This window comes from Ambystoma mexicanum, chromosome 7q, assembly GCF_040938575.1.
Source record: "Ambystoma mexicanum isolate Mex_15411 chromosome 7q, UKY_AmexF1_1, whole genome shotgun sequence".
NCBI classification, from domain to species: domain Eukaryota; kingdom Metazoa; phylum Chordata; class Amphibia; order Caudata; family Ambystomatidae; genus Ambystoma; species Ambystoma mexicanum.
Genome location: NC_090941.1, coordinates 1,122,587,639 through 1,122,606,325, shown reverse-complemented (window position 1 = coordinate 1,122,606,325; position 18,687 = coordinate 1,122,587,639). Strand labels below are relative to the sequence as shown.

General features: G+C 44.7%; 1 protein-coding gene across 1 annotated transcript in view; it reads left to right on the top strand.

Moving 5' to 3' along the window:
• LOC138528206 (pepsin A-like) overlaps positions 1–18,687 on the top strand; it is a 118,911-nt gene that overhangs the window by 15,197 nt on the left and 85,027 nt on the right. Inside the window, exon 3 of the mRNA XM_069639663.1 lies at positions 6,955–7,072. Within this exon, the coding sequence (XP_069495764.1) occupies positions 6,955–7,072 (118 nt within the window). The remainder of the gene's footprint in view (positions 1–6,954; positions 7,073–18,687) is intronic.

Sequence of the window (18,687 nt, the reverse complement as noted above, 5' to 3'; positions counted from 1 at the left end):
TTGGATCTTTTGGGGTGCCCCTAATCTATCATATCTTGGATTTATTCCAAATGTTAGTCCAGTACTTTTGTACCGCTGAGAAGAACCATAAAATGTGGGGAATGTCCCCAGGAGCTGCCTGACATGTCCAGCACTGTGACTTGTGTACAAGCTTAGCGACCCCTAATTCTCTGGAGACCAGCACCAGCCCTGCAATATGTTGTACTGCATCAGTTTAAGCCTTGCCTCTCTTGCTACTCTCTCTAAGGTGTAGACCATGCTTTGTGGTGCCTCCTCTGTAAATTGCTCCCCCAGCAGTGTGTGTAACCTGTTCACAATGCCTACCCTACTCTCCTCAGAATGCAGCGTGTCTTTCAGCGTAGTATACAGCGCTCTCACAAGCCTCGGCTCTTTCTTCCATGTTCTTAGCAGAGTGGTGACTGGGGAACCTTTCAGTGAGGTTTCTTTGTGCCCTGCAACTCTCCTGCAAGCAGTGTGTCAGATGCCGATGTTTCCACTCCTCGATCTCTGCTATCCCAGACCTGCACTTGAGCTAGCAGAAACTCAAACATTGATCCCCTCCAAGTATGTCCCTTATTCGTGTCAGGCCTCCCTGAGCCCATCTCATCCAGACGAGATTATTCCCTCTTACCTTCAATTATTTCCTATTGTTCCAAATGGGAGCCTCTAGCTGTCAGTTTCTGTCCACTTTGAGTAGAGCGTGGCCCTCACCCAGGCCGCCACACTTGCACTTAGAACAGGGCGGTTCTTATCTCTTATTCTCATGAAATACCAGAGCCATCCCAGTCTTATGACTGAGTTCCTGTTCCCACACTACACAAGCAGGCTTGGGCTCACACCCTGCAAGGAACACAGCCTCCTGCCAGAGCTGCTGGGCAGATAATATAGTTCTGCACTAGGGAGTCTCCGGCCTCCCGCCTGTGTGGGCGCGTATAGCTTCTCAATCTTCAGTCTTGGTCACATGCCGCCCCATATAAAGGATTGTATTCCCTTAGTGATCTTTTTTCATTTACACAGATGGGATTTTCAAAGGCAATATGCCACCTATTTAGTTCATACAAGCAATTACCACCATTTTCACTATCTGAACACGTCTCCATAAGGAGAAACTCAACAAATGACCAACTTGTACATTCCAATTGGGTCTTGGACCAGACTGGCTCTGCATTATCCCTGATGACATCTGCTAAGCCTCCCGTTCAGGTATACCCCCAGGTACTTAAGGCGTACCTCCACCCAACGCAGCTGAGTTCCCTAATACTATCCTTGAATGTGATGTCATTTAAGGGCATCGCCTCACACTTGTCCCAAATTATTTTATAACTTGAGAAGGAGGAAAAGGTACGAATCACCTGCATCCATTCTGCTATCGAAGGCTCAGGCTCTGGTAATGCCAGCATGATATTGTCTGCGTACAGGAATTCTTTTAGTTTTTCGACCTGAGTGTCTAACCATCTAATTATGGGGTTTAACCGGATTGCCATAGGAAGCAGCTCAAGTGCTGGGATGAAAGGTAGGAGGGAGAGGGGCTAGCCCTGCCATGTCACCCTGGTAATACTGAAATAATCTGACATACAACCACCGTACTCCACCCGCGCACTGCAGAGAAGCTAAACTTTCCTCATGAAATCCTGGCCCAAACCAAACCTCTCTAGCACTCTGAGCACATACTCCCACTCATCCCGGTCAGACGCTTTCTCAGTGTTCAGGAAAAGCCAGATTTGTGGCTGGCTTCCTCTCCTTTCCTACAGTTGTGTTCACCATGCACTCCTATTTGGGGTGTTTCCTTAACTTGAGATAATGTGAAATGGCAAACAGTACGTTCAATACATTTGAGGTGCAGAGGAGATAACAGTCAACACTGGCATGTGGGTTATGAGATAAATTCAAACAAGATAGGTTCCAAATGGAGGATCATTAATATTAGACAGTTTGGCTCATTCTTTGAGCTTGTGAAAGTTCTTCCGTTTGGAACTTATCTTGTTTGCATTCCTCTCCTTTCCTGCCAGAGCTCGAGCAATAGCAATGGCATGTTTTCCTTCGCTGGTCTTCCTGGCACAAAGTGTACTTGGCTCTCATGGACTCATTTCGAGATGACTTTTTAAGTCTTGTAGCCAACACCTTTTCTAATATCTTGACACCCGTATTTATTAGGGAAATTGGTCAATAGCTACTACAAAGCCGGGGATCTCTGCCTGGCTTATGGATGATGGACCTCATTTCTGCATTTAACTCTACTCTAAGCGCCCCCTCCTCTTCAACTGCATTAAACATACTGGTCAGAACTTCAGCCACTTGTATACCCCTGTCCCATAAAATTCTATGAGGCAAAAACAGGGAGGTATGGCTAAAGCTTACAATTGGGATAGGGTATTAAAAGGGGGGGTGGGCAAGAATTCAAACACTGATCATACCCTATACAAATTCTAGTTAAACGTAAGTCATGCCACAGCTAATTGAAGATAAAAAAAACATGTATTGAGTAATGTCATACAAAGAAATTGCAAAACCTGAAAGGTACCCTGAAAACAATCTCAATCATTCCTCTCCCTCACACACTCGGCATCCATACCATTCATACACACAGCACAACAACGATGATCAAACAAGTGAACAGCAATGTGGCTAATTGCCAAATCTATTTTACAATTGGTCTTGAAACCCAAGATCCTATGTCTCTTTTAAATGACTGGACATAATTTAGATTTCTCTGCTGAGTGCACACTGCGTTGTGCACCAAGACACTAATATGTGGAGTACAGTGCATGTCTACATTCATCTCCTTCATAGCACAGATACTGATGGAAGGTTGCCTGAGTTTGATATCGTCGACTCGAGTTTCGGCTATAATGGTCTGCTATAAAATTCTATGGGCAGACCATCCTCACCATGTGATTTCCCATTGCTCATTCCGGCAATACTGTCCTCACCTCCTGAAGCCATATCAGGCTACCTAGTGAAATCTAATCTTCCGAGGCCAACTGTGGACGGCTTCTATAAATGCTCTTTCTGTCGCCTTCTCTATCGGGGGCTAGCAGTATACAGGGATTCATAGAACCTGTGGGATTCTTTCATTATAGCACTGGGATCTGTCACATACCTGTCTGTACCCTTGTATCTAATCTTGGCGATCCCACTTTGCTCTTCGCTTTGCTTACGTTGAGTCGCTAAAAGTTACCCCGCCTTAACCCCCTGCTCATATTGTGTGACCTTCAACCTAAAGAGGGAATAGGCCTACTTTTTGGTGAAATAATGATTAACTTCAAATGGTACACTTCACAGCGCCAGCAGGAGTCTCATATGACGCGGCTACATGTTTCATATAGCAGGGTCACTTTTTCCACTTCTTTCTCTGGAGACGACAGCACACAGAGGGTGGAATGATATTCTCCAGCTGTTGGATTGAGTAAGCACAACAAACGGATCTAGCGGATGGGGTCCAATTTCCCCTATTCAAATTTGGCTTCTGCTTATTTCTGCCAGGTTCTGGAAAGAGATGAGAGACATGCTTGTTTGTCATTCTTGGGGGCATGTGTGGACCCTGCTATTAGTGCCCTCTCTCCTATATGTAGCTTGATTGCCACTAGTCTCCCCTCACTGCCCAACCATATTTTCTTTACTCCGACAAGCAGCGACTTCTGCAGCAAGATGGCAACCCCACACCTCTTTCCCTGGCTACTTTGGTACGCTCTTCCCACCCAACCCCTCTGCAATTTCTCTGCCACCGGCTTAAGCAGGTGTGTCCCTTGCAGTAGCGCTATATCCACGCCTTTCAAGCCTGGACCTTGGAGTATTTTCTTACGCTTAATGTAATTATTCAGGCCATTAGCATTGAATCACTCTATCCTAAGGATCTTAGTCGCCATACATCTCCCTATTGGTATAATCACTCCTATCCTGTGTGCTTGATCCTTAAATGGGTGTTATCATTAGCCCCTCATAGTCGCCTTCTAGCACCATTTCCTTTCTCTGTCGACACTGGCTTGCCCTGAATGTCAACATTAACAAATGCCAAAAAAAAGCTGCATGTGGGCATCACTGTATTATATTCTGAAACTATTTCACAAACACATCATTCTTCATATACTCAAATTATAAATATTAAATACTTGGAGTTGTAGAATACATAAACAAATTCCAGTGTTACCTTTGAAAAAAACATGCGCTCTTGCTTTACTCTTTTGGCTTCAAATTACTTCTGTAGTCAAGAATGTAGTCCTAATTCTGCTGCGGCTTAAGTCATTCAGAAGAACGCCACATCAATTAATTAACGCAGTTCAATTTAATCTTGAGTTGAAGCAGTATTTATACATAGGCCCAATCTTGCTAATGTGTTTCGGACACTTGTTCGCCTTCAGGGCTCAACCCGTATAAACTAACCAATAAAAACTAGTGCAAAGTGTAAAAACATAACAACAAACACAAAACAAAACATTTATAGATAGAATAGTGCACATTTCCGCTGCCTCTTCGAGTATCCTATGTAATGCATTCCGCACGGACACCTTGAGGTGTAAATCAAGTTATCCCAGGTGGCGAAGGTATGGATTTTTATCTTTTCTACTGTTCTCGGAGGGTGTACAACATTAACTTTTGTTCCAAACCCACAGTTCGGACAATGCAACCATGGGAATGTGACTGTTCTTTTGGTTTGAGGCTCTTTTTTGATCTGTCTGGTTTTGACCTGATAAGGCGTTTGCCCTCATGATTGTCCAACTCTTGGCACTTACAAATGTCCTTGTCTCTCCTAATCGTAACCACAATATGTCTTTTGCACATGGTCGTTCATTTGACTCGCTTTGTGCCTTGCCCATCTCTTGAAATAGCCTCTTGATCCCAGCCAAGGCACTCCCTTATTGTACACATGAAGACAGCTTCTTCTTTTGTTCTTCAATTTGCAATCCTATGCTCGTCTTTTGATGCAGGATTGATTCTTCACACAGGCCGTCGTCGATTTTCTTTCAATGGACGCCCTAAATGTTGTATGTGTACCTCTTTTTAGGAACCTCGTCTTGGGAGGATAGCTCAGGGGCACCGCGCTCGCCTTGGAAGCAAGACGACACGGAGCAACACAGGTTTGATCCCCGGGTCCGCGCTTAGAAACCCCGGGTATTAGGAGTGTTATAAATAACCAATCATATAATATCAAGCTTCTATGTCCCTTGCATTACAGCATATTTACAGTTATTGGTTAGCGCGTTATTTCATCTTCTTATATTCATGATTACTTCATCTTTAGGTGCATGTTTCTCTTAGTGCTTCAGTTACATTGTCAGTTTTAAGTATTTTCATATTGTTTAAGCATAGGTTCATACATCTTCTTTGTGACATCCTTCTGTCGTCATCAAACTTCATCCATGACTGGGCAACACTAGTTATGTGGGTGAGTAATTGTTAGACTGATGCTTCTATTTAATGTGTTACATGTGGGGGCTTTCTTGAATGCATAAATTGTGTGTGGTGTGTCTTTTGCTTGTGGAGCATGGCTGGGGGAGGTGGGGAATGTGGGCGGTGGGGTGTTCTCATTCTCCTTGATTTCACCACTGTTATTTGTGACTGCATCCCTTGGTGTGTTACCTTTTGTCTGCAATGTGTTTGCTTCCATTGCTCATTTGTGCTAGTCATTGTCTGTTGAATAACCAGGTTTGTAGTTCTTTCCTGAAGGTGATGAGGTCTTTTCTAGTTCTTATTTCTTTGGGCATGGTGTTCCATAGGTTAGCATTTAGGTGTGAGAGGGCTGGTCCTCTGAATTTCCTCTTTCCGTATTGTTGGCCCTTATCATATAACAGGTTCTTGTGTACCATGATTGGTGGTGGAGAGGTAATCCCCTAACAAATATTAGGACATTGTTTGTGAAGGAAAGGTTTGTCAATTCCAGGTCATTTCTTTCTCCCAGAAGGGTACACTAACTCCATATCCTCTGCACTGGTAACTGCATTTTTATCAGGCCTTTGCTACAGTCAAATAGGGTCTCCACCATGTCTGCACTGGTGCTATGACCCTCCTTTAGATACCGGGAAGGGGCTCTCTGCCAATAAGGCTAGTCAAGAATGTGGGCTTTATTTGTAGATATACTGCCCACGATCGGAGTATCCGGAGATCAATGCGCCCGTGCCTCGGCTGCCTTTGTCTCCATAATGCTGCTGCCCTTGCCCCATGGTGCTCATGAACCCACATTCGCACCCATGGTTCAAAAACTAGGGAGCTGAAAACCTTTAAAAGAAAAAAAATAAACATAGGCATACATTCAGCATCGCTGCTACCATTCCTCTCTGCTGCAGTCAATTCTCCATCTTCTTTATGTCCACATAATCAACACTGAAAACACACTTCAGACAAGAGGAGCAGGATCCCACCTACCAAATGTAAGCTATCATGTCCTTTGCACCTGCATCTTTTAATTTTTCGGGAGCTAATCACGATTTAACTTGGGTATGCGATCTCTGTCCATAATGGCAACGAAGACACCCACATTAAGCATCTTTGCTATGCTCTGGCCCCAGGTTGGGTGCGGGGCTACCACTGAAAGGTTATATCGCCTCATTATAGCAAACCTCTGGCTGAGGTAGGGCTGCACTTTTAACAGTAGAAATCCTTGTTGTGAACTTATTCATCATGGCATCGGACTCACCTGGAATCCTTCCTAGGAGTAAGGAAGCCATGGTTGACACCTCGCCATGTTAAGACTCAGCTAGACAAGCGACATGCAACCAGTAGGTGAGAGAACCCACTGTGCTGTAACTGGGCAATACGCTCGGTCAGAAGGCCTTTGTGGCAGCCGAGGGTTTATGCTAGTAGGTCTGTGCTGACTGCTCACCCATTGGTAATGAGGCCTCTCTACAATGTTGTATGAATATCAATAGACCATGTCATTTAAAATAAAATAAAACAAATATTTCAAATGATATCCTCGATAACAACAATTGTCTAATTCCTGTGCTTGCTATCCGACAGAATTATTATGCAGGAACAATTTATATTGGAACCCCGCGTCAGGAATTTCTTGTGATGTTTGATACCGGCTCATCCAATCTCTGGGTCCCATCAGTCGCCTGCAACAGTAGCGTCTGCTGTGAGTATTTTGGGTGTGTGAATAATCTAGTATTACTGCTGTGGTGAAAAGACTATAGTATTCCTAAAATGCAAGCAATTTCAATGTATGGTGCTTTGTTAAAGGTTCAATTCTTTTTAGTTAGAGCCTCAATGTTGGGTCTCTAAACTGGGTTAGTTCGGTCAAAATGTTAGCAGTCGGCACCTGAAGGTAGAAGGTGCCTTTAAAACTATGATGTTGTTGGTAATGTATGATGTCGTAGAGACACACACATTTTAAGTTGTATTTTATGAAGGAACCAATTGAGTTCTCTTCTAGATCAACATGGTCATGTCTCTTGATCATCAAAAATCCTTTGCCTCATTTTCTTCTCCTTTTCTGCTTCGTACTATCCCCTCTTCCGCCTCTGGGCATTCATCCACTCTAAAGGCCTGATTCATGGAAGCCTTTTATAATGGTGCAATCCCAAAGAACCAGGTCTGTGAATCAGGCCCATTGTGCTCCTGTGGTTTGAAGTTTGCATATATATATTTTCACCCTCTCAATCCTCTCATTATTAGTAGATATCGCTGAACATCCTTCTCCTCTATCTCATCTGATTGTTTCTTAACAATGGGGGTCATTACGAGTGTGGCAGTCCGGAATATGGGTGCCGGTCGGACCGTACTGGCACCCATTTCCAGACCGACACACAACCCTGCGAGCGGGGGCCATTTCACCCAGCAGGTCAGACCTGCCGGGCAAAAGGCACCAGTCATTTCCACGGAACCACGTGCACCACTAGCAACAGTACCGGTACATCGACTCTCCACTCCCATGGAGTCCTATCGGGCTCCATGAGAATCAGGATTAACATTTACCAAAGCCTGACCTTCCAATCCGCCGGGACGTGTAATGTCCCAGTGGCACCGGATGTCAGACTCCAGTGAAGTGTTGCAAGTCCGGTGGCAGCCCGCAAGAAGCACCGTCAGTGTTACCGCCGGACTCGTAATGATGCCCAATGTCTAAAAGAACCAATTTCCTGATAGCGTCTTGTTCCTAAGGTAACGTTTCTAAATTCTGTTTGGTAACTTTTACTGAGGTGGCTATTATTCAAATGCACCATTTGGGACCACTCGTATGCACCAGATGCATACAAATGTTTTGGAATCTCAAATTATCCAAACACAGACTATGTTCATGCCTTTAATTACTATTAAGCTTTAAAAATAATAGCTCCATGCTGATTCAACCTTTCTTCTTCTAAAGTCCACAGGGGAATGTTTGTTCAATTGCATAATTTCATCCAATCAGTTGGTTTGTCCATATTCTCACCCTCTCTGATATGATAAACACTCTGGCCAACAGCTCTTCCACAAGTCTTAGAAGAGGCCAAACTCTTCTGCCATAATATCTCAGAGTCTGTTGACAATCTGTTTACCATTAACTCAGATATTTTCATCCTGATAAACCGGGTGAGAGAAAGATCTCAATAAAGGTGTTTCATGTCTGGTCTTGCGATTAAATATCCAATGCGTGCACCTCAGGGTCTGCTATGTTCACTTCAACACAACATAACTTCGGTGTTATGATAGGAGCTAGTCTATAGTATCATTATACTACAGTTTCCTACTGACTGTGGTTTCCCAAAGCACTACTAAAGAGACCCTATACATGTTCATATCCAAAACCTAATGCAATGTTATGTTTACTTTTTCAAAGGCTAAACCTTTGATAAACCTCCTTCTAACTCAGATTCTTTAATCACACAAACATTCAAATAATTATGTTACAGGACAATGTGGTTTCACAATTATAAATCCACAAAAACCTAATACTGTCAGAAAGCCCTCTTCTGGTATTTCCTCAAGTGCACATGGTCTGCCCAATGTCCCACATGTGAGAGAAGGTACAAACTACGGACGGAAGTCTCTCTAACATGTGGCATGAACCGCACAGAGGGCCCGTCACTGTGTTAACTTGCATGACATCTGGGCCTCATGTGTAGCAGATAAAGAGACAGGTGAGTTTCTGAGAATAACCAATGACAAAATATATGTAACAGGATCTAACATCGAGGTGCAAACTGTGCACAGTAACAAAGGAAGCAACTTTGCTATAGTAGAATTGTAGAAAAGGGGACATTTACACATAATAGGAGGACAAACATGTCACAATCTTAGAGGGGAAATAATGGCCAGACAAATGCATTAGACGACAGTCACGACAGTGAGAGAAATAGAAAACAAACAGAAATATGTATTGGTAAGGCAAAGTGAAGCAGCTGAGGTTTTGTGGCATTCTATAATTCTGTTGGGATGCACGTTCACACCACCGCCCCTCTTAGATTATTTAGATTGCGAAAAATATATTAAAATATGGAAATGGGGGCCTCATTATACAGGAAGGCACCCGGAAGAAGAGGGAGAGAGGGCTGATAGAGGGGAGGTTGAGGAGGGACCTTGGAGCAATGAGGGCACAGTTTACGTGACCGGGGGTGGACCGGGAGGGGTTACTGGCAAAGAGGGGTTATAAGCGACAGGAGTTGCATGCACTCCTGATTGGGGAAGTTTTGAAAAAACTGTGCTACGCCAAACAGCATTACTAAAAGAGGGGCGATAAAGTAGGGACCCCACTAGCCAACAGAATAAAGGAGCGAAGGGTAGAGAGAAGAATGACACGCGTGTGAATGCCAGGGGGGATCTTTTGGTAGACCAGGGAGACATCCCTGAATGCTTTACTCAGTTCTATGAGGGCCTCTACAAGCAGCCGCCGGGAGATAAAGGCGCGCCTATAAAGGAATACCTGGGAAGGCTCCCAATGCCAAGCATGACTGATGGGGATAAGGCTACCTTAGAGTCAGAAATTACTTGGAAGGAAGTATCGGAGGCCATAACCCACTTAAAATTGGAGAAGGCATCAGGGGAGTAAGGCTACACCTCAGCCTTCTATAAACAATACCAAGAACTGCTCGCGAAATCCATGGCTAGACTCTTCAACTCAATCCAAACTTTGGCAGATATCCCGCCTCCTTCCTGGACGCACTTATCGCGGTTATACCCAAGCAAGGTAAAGACCCAATGTATCTGGTTCATACCACCCCATCTCTCTATTGAATACGGATGCCAAGATATTTGTCAGGATACTGGTGCCACGGTTGGAGGTACTCATGCCACAGTTGGTGCATGCTGACCAGTCAGGGTTTATTCAGAATAGGCAGGGCCCGCATAACATTCATAAAACTCTACATATACTCCTGGCCCCAGAGGTAAGGAGAGAGGGAGCAGTGCTCCTCTCACTGGATGCCGAAAAAGCTTTTGACCGGGTGAACTGGGCATTGGTGAGGGGGATACTGGGGAAGATTGGTATGGGGCGAGGTGGATGGGGTGGATTGAGGCCCTGTATTCAGCACCCTGTGCAAGAGTGGGGGGTTTAGAGGGTAATAAACTTGAGCTGGGGCACCAGACAGGGGTGCCCCCTTACCCTCCTGCAATACGCGCTAATGATGGAACCGTGGGCAATAGAGGTAAGGAATAACTCCCAAGTGAGCGGAATCTGCTTAGTGGGAATAGAATACAAAGTGAGCCTCTTTGCGGATGATGTGCTCTGCTTTGTTATGAAACCAAATACATCGGTCCCTGCACTCCTCCAGGGTCTCTTGAGAAGTCAGTGGTGTTCTGGGTTGGGAATGGAATGGGGGTAGGTGGGGACCTCCTCAAAGATATGGGATTTAAGCTACAAAAAGACGGATTCAGGTACCTGAGGGTGAAAGTCACAAGGGAAATGACGGATCTCTTTGACAAAAATGACATCCCACTTTGGGACAAGATACAGATAGACCTGCATCGGTGAGGGTGGCTCACTCTCTCATGGGCGGCCTGTCTTAATTGTATTAAGATGAAAGTCCTCCCCAAGTTCCTATTTTTATTCCAAATGCTCCCAATAGTGGCCCCATCCCCATTCCTGGCCAAGATCCAAAGGGCATTGATACGTTTCTTATGGTGGCATCGGAACATTGGTTCAGTCCGGGGACGAGGGGGGAATTGGGTCTTCCCAATCTGATGGTATACTATAAAGTGGCACAACTGCAGATCATAGTTGACCATACAGATACGAACACAGAGAAACACTGGGTCCACATGGATAATGAGCTCCTGACGCCTATCACGCTGGGAGAATGGTTCTGGGTCCCGCAAAAAGACATACCCCAAATAGTGCTGACACACCCTGTGCTGGCAATATTTTGGGCAGTGTGGAGGGAGGGGGGAGGCACTCGATGGCTCTCCTCATGGCCATCGCCACTCAGATGTATGTGGGTGCGACTGCTGAACCAGGGCACTACAAGACCTGGCATGAGGCGGGCCTATCAAGGGCAGGTCAGCTACAGGAGGGCAGTTAGTTTCTGCCTCTTGCCAGGGTAGAGGATTACCTAGGTATAGCAAAGCTTTTGGTCTTCCGCTATTTACAACTCAAAGGGGAAATTACCAGTTCTAGGTGGGGAGAGATTTTTTTGCAGGGAGCTAACGCCTTGCAAAAGGATCCTGGTTCAGGGCAGTGGGACTAAGGGATACATAGCGAGAATATTCACGGAACTGAAGTGTGCCAACCTCTCAGAATGCCTACCAGTTAGGAATAAATGGGCAATGGACTTGGCAATAGACATCTGTGAGCAGACATGGGTATCCATCTGCAGGGGTGTCAGGAAATCCATGCGGGCCCTGCAATATAGAATAAGATAATTCACTGCTGACAGTACCCGCCGGCGCAGTTAGAAAAAATGTACATGGGGTGGATTGGAGATGCTGGCAATGTAAAGAGGTGCAGGCAGACTCTTTTCATGTATGGGAATGCGTTCCTACATACAGAGGTATTTGAAAGAAGTTTTGTCATGGCTTAAGGGTCTGGGCGGTATACAAAGGGACCTATCGCCAAGCCTGTTGCTGTTTGAGGTGGAGGTGGAGCACGAAGATGCAGGAGAAGAGGGTCACATGGTGCACATCTTACTGGTAGCCGCACGTAGTTTTGTGGCCCAACATTGGAAAAGGGGAGGGACCCCATTGGAAAAGGAGTGAGTGCAAATAGTTTGTGGAGCAACAGGATCCTTTCCTTTGTGAAAACAGAATCAAAAATATCGAGGCTGAGTACCCCAAAAGGAAATACACTGGACACGGGTTACAAAGGAACATACAAAGTACTTTAATTTATACTGAATTCAGTTACGAAGAACAGAGCAAAATCAGATAGCTATCGGCCCTCAGTGCAACACAGCGAACTTCAGCGTGGTTCAGTGTGTTCAGTGAGAGACCCGGTACATTAGAATTCATGGCTCTTTTATACTATTTGCGAACACGATGTCCAACCCTACTTGGGGTTAATATTCCTCTAATACATTAATGATCTAGGGTTCATGCCTAGTTTGCATATCCACATGTAACTGGTTTGCTTTTAATACATATATCAACAAGCCTACACAGCAACTGTGTGTCCTGGGATTTCCCACGTAGATCTTCTCAAACATTAATACAATGTAGTTAAACAAGTGTTCTCTGTTCAGTATTTGAATACATTGTTCTTAACATATGCTCATGGATTAGTTTCATTGCACGAGTAATCCTTTACAGACAGGTCAACGAAGGACAAGGTCTCAGTTCACGACCTCAACCAGTGGCCTGCAAGCAAGTTACATATTAGCTACATGCAGAGGTCAAGACGGCCATGTTGTATTTCGGAATTATATCAGCCACCATTTTAACTCACAGGGTGACTCTACAAAGCAAACCTAAAATGGCGGATTAATCTGAAATGGCGGCTTACATTGATCTTAAGGTCAGGACCTTGCAACACAGATTTCTTTGCAAGCGATTTGTTAGCAGCTTTGCATAGGCCAATGTACATATATTCATTGTAATAGGAGGCACAATATACTTTCTTATTTGACAAACCCTCCTTTTGGCCTATGCCAAGTGCTAAACTACTTCTGATCTCCTTGCAAATAACTCCATGCATCATCATCCATGCACCCTGAATCACTGTCGGAAATATCTATTGCCATTAGGTCATTCGCTAGAATTTCTTTCAACACATATTCTTTGGAAGTTTTATCTGGGGCAAACACTTTATGTCCTATCGTACCTATCGCTTGTGCGCAACATCCCCCTAGCATCGAACATATACTAGGTAGACACTGAATACAGCAGCAAAGAAACAACAGAATTCCCTCGCAAGAAGTCCCAGAACCAAGCGCTAAGATCCCAGTTTCCCTCGGCAACATGCACTTCTGAACTAAGGACGTGCAGATTCTGTATTGCCTTGAAGATGGTTGGGGAGGAATCTGGTGCAAAAACACAGCAAGCGGATCCCACTAATTTACACACTCCATCACGTTCAGCCAGAATGACATCTAATGCCATCCAGTTCTGAAGTGCTACTAGTCTTATCACCTTCTGTTCTAAAGTCATATTATAGAGTGTGTCTGTGGTCCGGTTGATGGTTCTCTCCAGTATTCTCGCTAGTCTTCTGATATCTTCAGAATTCGCTATCTGCCCTCAAAATGGCACAACTGATTTTGCTATATCTCCCAAGATTTGTGCTGGAGTGTCACCATTCTCATCCCGCTGTGGACGAGTCTTTGAAACTTCTATTGTACCGGCTATAAACACCCCAGGTAACAGGATCCCTAAATAACAGGTTCCCTGCCAATCCCCGGGCAACCATGGGAATGCTACATTACCGCAGACAAAGTAGACAGGGTCGCCTACATACAAAGGTCTGTTTTCCCCAGTCAAATTAGCAACGTTGGCACAACCTAGAAAATCTCCCATTGACTGAGTGCCATTCCTCTAATGCAGAAAGAAACTGAATCGGGGCTATGGTTGACAGTATAAGAAGGAGGCATGGCATCCTTATTGCCTATCGGAGCCATCTTAAAGGAAATAAAAGATTGGAAAGGACGAGACAGTCTATCAGAAGGCCTAATAGAAGCAACGTTAGTTTTACTCCTGTTTGCGAAAAGCGAGCATCCCAGCAGAGTCAAAACATGTTTCTCAAAACTATTCAAATTAGTGCCATCAAAGTTCCCTGAGATGCTATCATTCCAACGGCCAAAGAACAGTGCTCTAAGAGAAGCATAGCAAGCAGTTGTCAAAGGTAAAGGATGAATATACCAACCTAGCCCCTTATCCCCGTGTTGCGGAAACTGTGAGCAGACCCAACAGTTAGACTTATTAAAAATGGCATGCGTAGCATTCATAATAAGTAGCAGAGTGTTATTGTGGTACCTTTGTCTATGATGAGAATCCCTAGGGGACAGAGTATGCAAATGTACAAAGGAAGTAGGAACAGTAGGTACATTTTCAGTAGGCAACAAGGATTTTAAAGGATGTGTTTCCTCGAGGTACCACAATCCTAAAACAGTGACTATTATAAAACCAAATATCATTATAAAAACACAGCAATACATTTTCGGGGCCCAGGTGCATTGTCCATTGTCCCGGTTGGTCACCCCATTATTTACAAGTCCCATACGAGCGGTAGCGGTGGCAGGCATTGTAGTCTTCAAATGGAAACCCCAATGTTCGTTGCTGGCAACCTCCCGGCCGCGCGACTTCTTAGTCCTTCCACAACCCTAGCCAACAGAATCCCCTTTCTCAAATTTTGGGCAAAAACAAGCCCTTGATGATCCTTTCCTTCTCCAAATGCACAGACAAACCGTGGGTAAGTCTATTTTCTTGGACGCACATTGTACCTTGCTTTTCCCGGTACTGATTGATCCGGAAACAATGTGTCGTCACTTCCCATTGGAAGCAACGCATCAGAGACAAGTGAAGATGCCAAATTTGAAACAGCAGTTTCCGGATGCAAAACTTTTGGAGAGTGTGGAGACAAAATGGCTGTTTCCCCAACCCTCACGGGCTCAGAAAGATTCTCTGACACACTCTCGGCGCTATTTACTGCTTTGGGATCATTGGTTGCAGCGTTAGCGAGGGGTTCTGTTTCTTCTGTATCGTGTGGCACTGGGTGAGGAAGTTTCTTAACGTGCAACGCGTGGATCCAGTTCTTTCTCCCAGAAACTCGAACCGCTGTTTGGGTGACCAACAGGACTTGGAACGGGCCCCGCCAGCGAGGTGCAAGGGAGGAAGAGCGCTCAAATGCCTTGATAAGCACCCAACTTCCAGGCCGTATGCTGTGGCACGGGCCCTCGTATCGCACAGCCTCTCGTACCTGGTGATAAATCAAATACAGGTTTTTAGTCAACTGGCTGCAATAATCTGAAAGTAATAAATGTTCAACATTTCTTAATGATCTGCATTTAGGAAGGTTCCAAATATTGGCAGGTCTCCACATTACCACCTCAAATGGAGAGAGCCCAGTCTTAGTTTGAGGGGTTGTATGCATGGATAATAACACGATCGGTAAGGCGTCTGGCCATTTCAAGTTAGTGCCGGCACACGTCTTAGCGAGCTTGTTCTTGATGATACCGTTGTGTCTTTCTACTAGTCCGGTGCTCTGAGCATGTCTTGCCAAATGGAACCGTTTGTCGATCTGTAGTGCCGCACATATCTGCAGAATTACAGCAGCGATAAAATGTGGACCATTGACCAGATGACTTTTGGTAGCCCGAACCATGGGAAATACTCCTTTAACATGGTTTTCGCAGTAGTCATGGCTGTAGCATCTTTGACGGGGAAAGCTGCAACCCATTTGCTAAAAGCACAGATGACCACCAGCACGTATTTCATATTGTTGCACCGCTCCATTTCAATAAAATCAAAGTGGATAACTTCAAAGGGGACAGAGGGTGGCCCAAAACTTCCCCTTGGAGTTGCTGGCCCCTTTCCCACATTGTGTTGTAGGCAAATCATACAATCCTGGACGTAGCGCTGGGCAATTTTCAAAATGTTGTCATTCGCCCAAACTTTCTCTAACATTTTTGTCACTTTCTGGGCACATATATGCGTAGGACCATGGGCCATGATGACCATCATCATTATATACGCGTCAGGGAGTAGCCATTTCCCTTCAAGTATGTCCACCCAACACCCGTCATCATCAAGTTTCCCCAAGCCTTCAGCCCACCTCTTGGATTCCTCTAACGTGGCATCAGCTTGTATATCCCGTACAGACCCAACACCCTCATCCATTGCATAAGCATTTACAGTCTCCCTTGAAACATACATCTCCGTAAGGGGATAAGTAGCAGTTTGTCTAGCTATCTGATCAGCGAAAGCATTCCCTTTTCCTATGTCATCTGGACTCTTTCGATGCGCTGCACATTTCATAACAGCTAACTGAGTAGGGAGCGCAAGCGCTGAGAGTAGTTGTACTATTAGGGAGCCATGTTGGATTTTAGTGCCATGTGAAGTTAAGAACCCTCTCTCTGACCAAAGTCTCCCAAAGTTGTGAACCACCCCAAAGGCATACTGACTATCAGTATATATGTTTACTGCAAGCCCTTCGGAAAGTTCACAAGCTCGGGTCAATGCTATAATCTCTGCGGCCTGCGCAGAGTTATGCGTAATTCTCTTGGTCTCCACGATCGTGCTTAATGTGGTGATTGCATAAGCAGCTGTGGATGTACCATCCGGAAGTTTGAAGCAGGACCCATCACAAAACAGCTCTCCTTGCGGATTATCCAAAGGAGTGTCTTTTAAATCAATTCTACCCTTTGTTTCTTGTTCAGTAGTATACAGACAGTCATGTGACTCTTCATCGCCGCAAGTAGTACCTTGCGGGAAAGGTAGGAGTTCAGCCGGATTAAGAACACAACACATCTTAATTTGAATGTGAGGAGCAAACAAGATCAATTCATATCTAGTCAACCGTGCGGAAGTGAGGTGTTGCGTTTGGGTTCGGTTCAGTAGACATTTACAGAGTGAGACACCATCAGGGTTAGATCATGGCCTAGGACCATTCCCTCACTCTGTTTTACAGACGCAGTAGCTGCAGCGACAGCTCGCAAATATCTTGGCAAAGCGCATATTACAGGATCAAGGGCGGAAGAAAAGTAACCGCACGGCCTATTCTTCCCTCCATGTTCCTGCGTTAATACAGCCAAAGCACATCCATCACATTCATGCACAAACAACACAAAGGCCTTTTCATAGTTTGGTGTGCCCAAAACTGGTGCAGAGCATAATGCAGGTTTGAGCAAGTCAAACGATTGCTGGTGTTCCGCGTTCCACGGCAATGGCGAAGAAATGCCCTTCTTCGTCAAAGCCAACATCGGTTTGATCACTAGTGAAAAATGTGGGATCCACAACCTACAATAAGAAGCCATACCTATCAAGGCTCTAACTTCCTTCTGTGTATTTGGGACAGACATGCCAGAAATGTGTTTTATTCTTTCAGGTGTCAATCTTCTTCCCTCCTTTGACAGGAGATAGCCTAAATAGGCGACCTCCTGGCAACAATATTGAAACTTTTTAAGCAAAGCTTTGTGACCATGCTTAGCTAGATGGATAAGCAATAACACAGTGCCCTCCTTACAGGCGCTCTCAGAGTCAGCAGCTAAAAGCAAGTCATCAACATACTGAAGCAATGTACAAGTAGAGGGCAATTCAAGGGTATCAAGCTGTTCTTTCAAAGCCCTACTATAGATGCTAGGACTCTCTGTGTACCCGTGAGGTGCACGAGTAAATGTGAATGAGCGTCCTCCTAAGGTGAACGCAAACAAGTATCTACTGTCCTTGTGTATGGGAATACTAAAGAAAGCATTCTTTAGATCCACAACACTAAAGTAAGTAGCTGTAGCTGGAATCATGGTCAATATTGTCGTCACATCAGGCACAATTGTAAATTGTGTAGCGACGACTTTATTAATGGCACGTAGATCAATTATGAAACGGAATGGAATTGCATTATCGCCTTTCTTGTACACGGGTAAAATCGGACTATAACACAAACTTCCTGAAATTTCTTCAATCACCCCGCGATGCACAAAGTCGGAAATAATGCATTTCAAAGCTCGCTCGTCCTCAACTGAAATCTTATACTGGGGAATGCGTGGCAGCTCAATTCCATGTTTCAAAACTATCTTAACAGGCTCAATCTGTAAAACACCGACATCATTGTCTTCAATAGCCCATAAGCTCTCTGGTACATTAATAAATTCTGGCGGCAAAGGTCTAGTCAAGAATTGCGAGACAGATAATTGCTGTGGTGAAATCGTCAAGCGAACTCCATCAGAAGAACAATAAATCACTGCATTTAACTCTTTTAACAGATTCAACCCCAGCAAATTCTCTCCACAATTCCAAGTCAACAGAAATGGACTGTGGTCCGTAAAGGTACCCAAAGAAATGGGTACCGGCGAAGAAACCGGTCAAACAACTGGCGTGCCAGAAAACCCTACAGAAACATTGGTTTGCCCTGACAGTGGAATGTTTGGAAACCGTGAATTATCAATGGAACACTTCTGTGCTCCAGTATCTATCAAAAACTGATGTTTCCTATTTCCCACCACCATTTCAACGTAGGGACCTTTCTGATTGATGGGAATAGGTGTAGGATTCAAACCCTGCTTCGGGCAATCCTAACGAAACAGAATGTCATCAAAAGGAAGCTCTTCAGATAAATATACAGCAGAAGGATGATCAAATATGTTCCTAGTATCCACACTCGAAGTTTGATTATCCTGAGAAAAAGGTTGCTGAGGATCC